The sequence below is a fragment of the Halichoerus grypus genome, chromosome 11 (genome assembly GCF_964656455.1).
Source record: "Halichoerus grypus chromosome 11, mHalGry1.hap1.1, whole genome shotgun sequence".
NCBI classification, from domain to species: Eukaryota; Metazoa; Chordata; class Mammalia; order Carnivora; family Phocidae; genus Halichoerus; species Halichoerus grypus.
Window position 1 is genome coordinate 88,247,210 of NC_135722.1, and position 8,967 is coordinate 88,256,176.

At 44.1% G+C, this 8,967-nt stretch overlaps 1 protein-coding gene across 7 annotated transcripts in view; it reads left to right on the forward strand.

Annotated features, from left to right (window-relative positions):
- The window catches only part of ETS1 (ETS proto-oncogene 1, transcription factor), a 128,814-nt gene extending 124,839 nt beyond the window's left edge, over window positions 1-3,975 (forward strand). For all 7 annotated transcript variants that reach the window (XM_078058778.1, XM_036106022.2, XM_036106023.2 and 4 more), the window contains one exon: window positions 149-3,975. In XM_078058778.1, coding sequence (XP_077914904.1) covers window positions 149-364 — 216 coding nt within the window. In that variant the 3' untranslated portion in view covers window positions 365-3,975. The remainder of the gene's footprint in view (window positions 1-148) is intronic.
- The last annotated feature ends 4,992 nt before the right edge of the window (window positions 3,976-8,967 follow it).

Genomic DNA, 8,967 nt, shown 5'->3' on the forward strand with positions numbered 1-8,967 from the left:
ATCTTCCATGTACGTGACTCTTTAGCCATCTTCCTTGGATATCATGGGTCACCATGAATGGATATCGGGGCATATCAGTGTGTCTGCTTGGGTTACCTTCTAGGTGTTTACCCCATCTCTTTCTCACTTTTTATTCTTTTAATTTCAGGTGGCCAGGAGATGGGGGAAAAGGAAAAACAAGCCTAAGATGAATTATGAGAAACTGAGCCGTGGCCTACGCTACTATTATGACAAAAACATCATCCACAAGACAGCCGGTAAACGCTACGTGTACCGCTTTGTGTGTGACCTGCAGAGTCTCCTGGGCTACACGCCCGAGGAGCTCCATGCCATGCTGGACGTCAAACCCGATGCTGATGAATGATGGACACCAAAAGCGTCGGGGAAAACTCTGCTGAGACATTTCGAAGAACAACCACATCAGTCGGACTCTTAATTTTTAATCGTTATTCTATTTTTAATTTTTCAGAACTCATTTTTTACATTCAGGGGTGGGAGCTAAGTGAGCTGCAGCTATAGTCCGTTGTGCGCAGTTGGAGAAAGAGAGCCAGGACTTGTGGGGTGGGTGGGATGAGAAATTCTTGAGCAAATTTTCAGGAGAGAGAGAGAGAGAGAGAAGGGTCTTCTTAGAAGTTTGAAGAATCTGGCTTAAGGGAGGAGGAGACTAACATGTCCCATTATTTTTTTTAAATCGTCCATGAAAAAAAATGTGTCTTGAGTTGTGGACCTATTAGCAAAAGAAATGGACACATCAGGAGTCATGAGACCCATGAAAAAGGCAATTAATTTGCTTTTGTTTTTAGGTCTGGGAGGGCAAAAAAGAGGGAGGTGGGATAAAACATTTGTTTGGGGGATGCACTAAAAACCAAGGACTATTTACTTTTTACTCAACTTTTGAAACAAAGATGGACTTCAGTGGGGAGGGGCCCAAACTGTTTTTGTGTTAAAATTTATTTTATTAAATTTTGTGCCAGTATTTTTTTTTTTTTTTCTTAAAAATCGTCTTAAGCTCTAAGGTGGTCTCAGTATTGCGGTATCATGCAAGTTTGTTTTTATTTGCCGGCTGAGGATTCTGTCACAGTGCAAGGAAACTGTTTATATAGACCCCACTGGAAATGCAAAGTGCTGTCACTGAGATCGGGGATCCCAAATTCATGTGACTTCTATATGAAGGAAAAGAAAATCATGCTGATTTGGGTACACGGGACCTGTGCATGTGAATTTCATCTGTGTTTTAAAAAATGATCACGCCCCTCTGCTTACTTGTCGTTAGTGGATTCTCGGGGTTTGGACTTAACGTTGAACTAAGAAGCATTAAGTCTTTGAACTGAATGTATTTTGCAGCCCTGGTTTTGGACCACAGTCAATGTAGGAGCACTGTTGAAGTCATAGAAAGGAGATCAAAGGAGGAAGACTGACTTGGTTCTTTATTGGTTCTATACCTGTAACATGTATGACTTGGAATAAAAGCTGTGTGCATGGGCATTACCCCTCAGGTCTTAGGAAGTAAGTCCTGAATGCATGTCATTCCAAACCAACACTTTACTCTTTATCTCCTTTATGTCTCATTGTTCCGGCATCCCATGTTTATTCCTTCCCCCCACCCTGTTACCCAGTAGAGAGAAATGCAGTCATGACATGAGGTGAAGAGTATCAGACAAAGCCATTTCGAAGTCCTCGGTTTTAGGAACAATGGAAATTAAGGTTGGATAGAAGCAAAATGTGGCTTGGCTGTCTTTGGGAGGAGAAATGCAAGGCTTTCCTTTGAAGGGTTTAAGCCAGTGGAGTCAGGTGGGGCCGTGTATGCAGAGTGAAGAGTGCAGACACTGTTCAGCCCGTGCTTGGATCTGTTATCTTGGCACAGGGTAAGTGAAGCTCAATTGCAGAAGAGATGAATGACTTGAAGGCAAAGGAAACAAGAAGAGGAGCTTGAGTGCAGAAAATGAGGTGGTCCGTGAGATTCGAGTAGATTTCTAGTTCCTCCAAAGTTCAACGACAAGCTCAATTGACTGGGGCAGTGTTGAAGGGTGGTCTGCAAAGGTTTGGATCTTTTTCCAGGGTGGGGAGGGTGGGAAGCAACATCTAACCAGTAAGGAGAAGTGCCTAAAACACTTGAACCCCCCCTCCCCCAAATAGATGCCTGATTAAAAATGGTGATGACAGAGGGACAGCTCTCGCTGACTTCAGTGGGAGAGGTGGAGAGACATTTAAGGTGGGCTTCTCAGGGCGAGCCCTTCTTGGGCTCCGGCTGAGAGACTGGAAGTACTTATCTACCTGCTAGCGTATCTTCAAGAAAGTGGATCGTTTACTCCCAGGTCCTCTTGCAGACCCTGAATTATCAGGAACTTAGCTCTGTGATTCATGAGTTTCCTCATACTGATAAATCGGAGTGTCCACTTGGAAAGCAAAGGCAGAGTTGGCCCAGCTGTGTATTCTCATCTTCTTCCGGATGCAGGTGCCTTAACGAAGCTCTCGAAGTATTTTAGGAGCTGCTCAGGGAGTGTTAGGCAGAACCGTTGGATTACATTGTTTTCTCTTAGATTATGTGATCTTTGTTGGGCACTGGCAAAGGTGAGTGTATGTGCGGGTGTGCACGCACGCGTGTGTGCGTGTGTGCGTGTGTGCGTGCGTGTGTGTGTGTGTGTGTGTGTGCAGACGTGCAGAACTGCCGCTAAAATAATACCTGAGTTTTTCAGTTAAGTCTTTCCACAGTTCAGTAACGGGCAAGAGTAGAACCAAGGCAGGGCATCGGTCATCGCTTGCTATTCGCAACCAGGCATAACATGACTTTCTCAGTGCATCCACCTTTCCTCTTGCATTTCTGCTGGAAACTCCCCTTGTGTGAGCGTGTCTAAGTCCTGCAAGAACTCCGTAGCAGATAAGAGATAAGAAAGTGCCTCCTCCTACTCCTCAGCCTGCTTGTTTGCTAAGATGCCTTGCTCTCTAGGTCCACCATTTTCAGTATTTGTAGATAGTGCGCTGGTGAAGACAGCTTTGTCCATCTGGCCAGATGCTTTTTCTCCGTCTGTCCAGAGGCCAGAGACCATCCCAGGAAGAGTGGTGGGTGGTTTATACACTGGAAATGTAGCAGAATTGTTGCATTTATGCTTTTTAAAAACACATGTTAACTTCAGAGGAAGGGTGGGCAAATCTGGTTGAGCTGATGAAACCCTTATTTTCCTGGAGATGCCTTAGCCCATGTTGGTTTTGGCTGTCGGGTTCGGGGTCACTTTTGTTTCCTTCTCCAAGCAGGGGAGGGACTTCCCTACACAGAGCCCTGATTTTGTGGCTTTGGGGATTGGAAGTAGCATTCAAAGATCAGATGTGCTTTTCCTCACTTTGGAGACGAACACTCTGGGTTTTAGAGCATTAACCTGCCTAATCTTCATGGTGAAAATCACACCTTCTCTGTTCTAGTCATGCTGTGCATGCTGCTTTCTGTTGGGGTCTATATAAATGTGTTGAACTCATATCTACATTCCAAAGAAGTTTCAAGGAACCATAAATATATGTATACATATACATATATAAAGTATATATATTAAAATGAAATTATCTCTATCAGGAATACTGCCTCAGTTACTGAACTTTTTTTAAGAATACTTTTTTTTTTAAGCTGAGAAGTATAGGGGTGAAAAAGATGTTATATTGTGTTTGACTATTTTCCAACTTGTATTTTCATATAATTTATATTTTTTAAAAGCTGAAAATTTAAAAGCAAGATGAAAAAAGGAAAAGCAGGTGCTTTTTAAAAATCAGAACTGAGGTAGCTTAGAGATGTAGCGATGTAAGTGTCTATGTGTTTTTTTTTTAAATGCAAAAAAAATTTCTTATGGGGGAGTTTTTTGTTTGTTTATTTTAGTAGCTGATGCTGGCACATCATTTTGCTGGAGAGTTTTTTATATACTGTAGCCTGATTTCATATTGTATTTTAAACTGTGTGAGATTAAAAACAAAGAAATTCATTCATAACAATGTGGGTTTGGCTCGATTCTTTCCTGTCTGGTGCATGTGTGAAAAAGCAGGACAGACTCACCAACCAGAGACAAGCTAAGGAAGAAATGCAGTTCAGTCTTGCTGATCTCACGATCTCAAGACCAGCTCAGGTAAAGATTTCCTAATAAACTTGTAATGAGAACACAGGGAAGTATAATGCAATGCCCTGATTATTGAATAAATGGTGTCATCCTTTGTGGAATGTTCCTGGCCTCGTCACACCGTGTTTTGCTCATGTCTGAAGGAACGAAGAGCCACGTGAAGCATCAGTTTTTAATGACTCAACAGATAAACATTTGATTTCAACTGGGTAAATTTCCTGATACTAACAGAAATTTGAACAGCTTAGCTGATGCTTTGAACACGAACAGTATTCTGGTTTCTTCTTCTGATACTGAGTTTGCTCTGTGCAAATTTGGACCCATCACCTTCATCTTCTTGGCCCCAGCTCTTTCACTGGGGGCTGAAAAGGGGGAATGATAATATCTGTCTGAACCCGCAGCAGCCCATGTCGTAAATAAAATCATATTTATAAGTGCTTTGGGGAGGAGTGCTTAGGAACACATCCTGCATGGTACTTTTCTCTTGTTGTTGAAACTGTAGAAGGTGGATGTTTTTAATTAACACCAGCATTTGCAACATGAATCCCCGACTCACAGCTGGAAAGAGAATTTTTGCTGAATTGTTCACAAAGACAGCTCTGTTTTTGGAAAATCTGTTTCTCCCGGCTCGGAGCTTGAGGTTTGCTGAGTGCACGTTGAACACTGACTGTGTGGTCTAGTGGTTATAGAGCTGGACTGGCCGCGAGGGGGGCTCGGGGTCCTACACCTCAGTCAAGCCACCACCACTCACTGGGAGACTTTGGGAAGTTGACTTGAAGTCCTTATATTTTTTTAGTCTTCAGCTGCAAGCCCCAAGCAAAGCCACAACTCCTGGGCCAACCTGAGGCCACATCTGAGCTCTCTCCCCTTGAATAAACAGTGCACAGAGAATAGGTTTCTGCCTCAGTCAAGAATTTGGTCAGAGAACTTAGCTTCGGTGCCAAGTTACTGTTCTCTCCCAAAGTATCTGATTTAATGCTGACCAGGTTAAAAGATACAAGATACGCTTGAATGAAGTAAGCTTAGACCTCTGTTTCTCCAACTAGGAGCTAGAGTTAAGAGGGGAAGTCTCAGGCAACTGGGCTTTGATGATTTCTCTTAATGATATTGCCGAGGCCACCATATTGCAACTGGGCCGAGACCGTATCTTCTAAAACGACTGCAGGATTTGGGGGTATAGGGTAGGGTAAGGATAAAAAGAGACACAAGGAAAAGGGGATTCATTCAGAAGTGGGTCATCAAAAATCTAGATTTGACAGGCTTTCAGGAAGTTACGGGATAAAGTAGTTGCCCGAGGGTAACCTGGCTCACCACTGCTATGGCTTTGGAGCAAAGCTGTAACACTCATGCCGCACAAACAAATAAATAAACCAAAAAACAACAGCAACAGAGCTTCCTGTATAATGAGGTGTAACTATTTTAACCTAAAAAGGAAGAGGACTGTGATTTGTGCTTTGGGTAAAATGAGGCAGGCAATGTAGATGAGAAGTTACATGTGGGCAGACTGTGGGCTGATTGTGCGCCATAAAGGTGTTCAGTTCGGCCTTCACAGTGTTGGGACTCATGTATCCAGTAGGGTCATGGGAGGTCTTTGAATACCGGTGTTCCTTTATAGCAAGCACCCATGGTCGGCACTGAGTGCGAGGTGCCCCTCAAAGTGAACGTGAGTCTCCTGTCTCCAGGAGGTCAGCCCCACACATTTATACTCCTGCCTGGTCCCTGTAGAATTTGACTTGTGACCCTTATGACAATATCTATCTATTCACGTTCCATGTTTACTTGGCAGGAAGCTCATTTTATTCTAGAACCTACTGTGGAAGGGAGTACAAGAGGTCATCATGTTCATCAGCACTATCTGGCTTCTGAGCCCTTGTTCTTTCCATTAGGCTATGTTGCCACCCAACAGCTCCAGAAGTTCTCCTTTGATGATGTTGGCTAATGGCCCCCGTCCACGGGAGCCACAGCCCCAGTTACTAGGAGGTACACTTCATACATCAAACACCGGACAAGGACAGTCTTCTTTCTATAAGGAAGCGTTTCCACTTCCACAACCCTTCCTCTGTCTTTCCCCAGTGGTGGCTCTGGGAAGGTGGTATGTAATGCAAGTTCAGTTTGTACAGAGGCCTTTCTCTGGTTCAGATACAGGGATACTTGACCTGGGTAGCTGGCCCTTGCCATTTTATGGGTAAACAGACTCAGCATGCTGCTGGTTGTTCACTGCTCTTGAGGACCCCTCCATGCTATGAGGATCCTCACCTAAGAACAACAGATGATGGAAGAGAAAAGTACTTTCCTGGCACCGCTGGCAAAGAGGCAGAGATTTAGGGATGCTGATAAAAGCAGGTGTTGATCAATAGGTAAAAATTAGAAAAGGCTTGAAATTGAGGTGAGAAACCCTTAATAAGAATTTCAAACTGCACATCGGGGAGTCAGGTGCCTCTGCCTCTACCCCTTGGCCACTGCCATTTCCTGTTTTACTCGGTGTTCCGATCCCTTTTCCCTTTTCCATTTTCCTGGAAAATATTTCTATCCTGAGAAAGTTAGGTTCATTCAACTGCCTGGTCTATCTCAGTGTGCTGACGTCCAAAGTAATGAGAGTGACGGTCATCTGTCCATGGCAACGTGAGAGAATCAACAATGACCACCAGGTCTCATGACATGTGCGATCCCAAAGCCCTTGTGAGTTCACAGTCCTGTCCCTAATCTCTCTGCCCGGCCACTCTGGCTTCAGTGCTCTCTCAGCCACAGCATTTTCACAGAGCTTTGATGTCGGGTTAGCTCTGCTTACTCCATGGGGTGCTGCGGGGAGGAGCACGGAAGTTTCCAGCAGCCACTTGTGGGAATTACAGGGGGTCAAGAGAGAGCCACTACCTTCTTCTCCCTGCCCATTCCACACTGACCCTGGGCAGTAGCAGGTTATTTTTAATCTTTCTACAGGCAAATCCCAAAATTTCAGCTGTGTCTCTTCTTCTCCCGTTTTGAGGGCAGACCCCCAGATGTGCCTGGAAACAGTGACTCGAAGAGGTGGCAACAGTCTTCACACGGCTGGAAAGTTTGATGACGACTATGGGCTTTGATCTGGGACTGGCTTTTTGAGGCAAGAATATTCCAAATGGGAGAAGGAGAGATGAGATTGGGAAATTCGAAAGGGCTTTGAGAATGGTGTAGTGTTCATATGAACGGGTCCTTTCTCCTACAGATCTCAGGGGAACGTAAGTTCAGAACCTAGAGGGTGATTGAACTGGGGAATCTTCTCTGCTAATCTACTTCTCAGACAGACCGATTTTGTCCCATTTGTTCTGGTTTCCATGGGAATAAGAAAGTTTACAATCAGAGTGCAGCCAAGGCACCTTTTGTCTGAGATGTTTATACATATTAGGGGAAAGGTAAGAATGATGGTAAAGACAATGACCATTGTTTGGAGGGTAAATAGACATTTCATTCAGGTATGTTTTCTCTGTGGTCAAGTTTTCATGATGATAGCACAGAGCTGTGTACTTGAACCCAAGGGGATTTAAAGTATTTTCTTCACTGACTGACTTCAGACCACTGGGGTAGGGAATGGACTCACCTGGGCTTAAGCTTCTTGCTCAGGAGCAGGTAGGGGAACTAGGTGGGGCATGTAAGCTGTTCTGGGCACTGGTATGTGCAGCCTGCTTGAAATCCTAGAGCAGAAATCCCACAAATTCCAAACTGTCTTCTCGGCCACCACAAGTAATGACCACAAACCTGAAACCCAGCCAACAAAGACTGAATTAAAACAAGGGTGACCACAAAGACTGTGTACCTGGGACAGTCCCAGGGTAAACCCATTGTCCTGGAATAATTATTCATAGCAATTCCTTCCACTTCCATTATACTTTACATGGTTTCCTCATAAAACTCATGAATGGCCTAGCAGCTGATGAATGAAAGAGCAAACACCAGAATTCGACATTCTACATTTTCAAGTTAAAAGGAACCTGAAAGATTATCTAGTCCAGCCTCTTCAATGAGGCATGCATGAACTCAAGTTCCAGAGAGGCCAAAAGACTTGCCCAAAGTCACCTGATTAGTGACAGAAATAGACTTTCTACTAGAACAGTAGATCTGTCTATCTACTATCTATTCTAGACAGACTTCCTACTAGAAAGTAGGTCTGATTCTCCCTGTGTGCTTCCAGCCCTCTCCTTTCTCTACTGTATTGGATCTCATCCAATTTCCAGGCAACACATCTTAGTTTAAAGTTGATCCTAGTTGATTCAGAATTGATCATGACAATTCTTTCTATTAGTTCTGATGGATTCCAACAATCAGCTAGGTGCTCATGTTCAAGTTGGGAATGGGAGATCCTTGGGTGGTGGAAGGTCTTAACATCTGGTTTTCAGAAACTGAACATGCAGGAGGTATGAGACTGCCGTCTATGAGACTATAGGATGTCACAGCTGGAAGGTACCCTATGTGATGATACTACCCAACAAATTTATTCAGGTAGCAAACATTCATCGAATACCTGCTCTGTGGTTGGCACTGGACTGAGTATTAGGGAACCATAAGGAAAAGATAGGCACAACTTTTACCTTGATTCTGCTTTTAGTAAATGAAGACTATAGGCAAGTAAAGGGAGAATGACTGTCCAGTGCAATAACAGTATGATTTGATATCTAGGAGAAGCACCCAGCCTGGAAGAATTTATGCCCTAAAGGTGAGTAGTGGTCAGCCAAGCGGGTTGAGGCCTAGAGGTGAGAAAGTTGGTGGACTGCTAGAGAAACTGGAAGTCCTTTTGCGGAACCAGAGCACAAGGTGAAATGGAGTATGGTGACTGGTGAAGAGGAGGAGATGGAGAGATGATGAGGAACCTCTTGTCCCATGCAAAGGGTAAGGCAGAGGC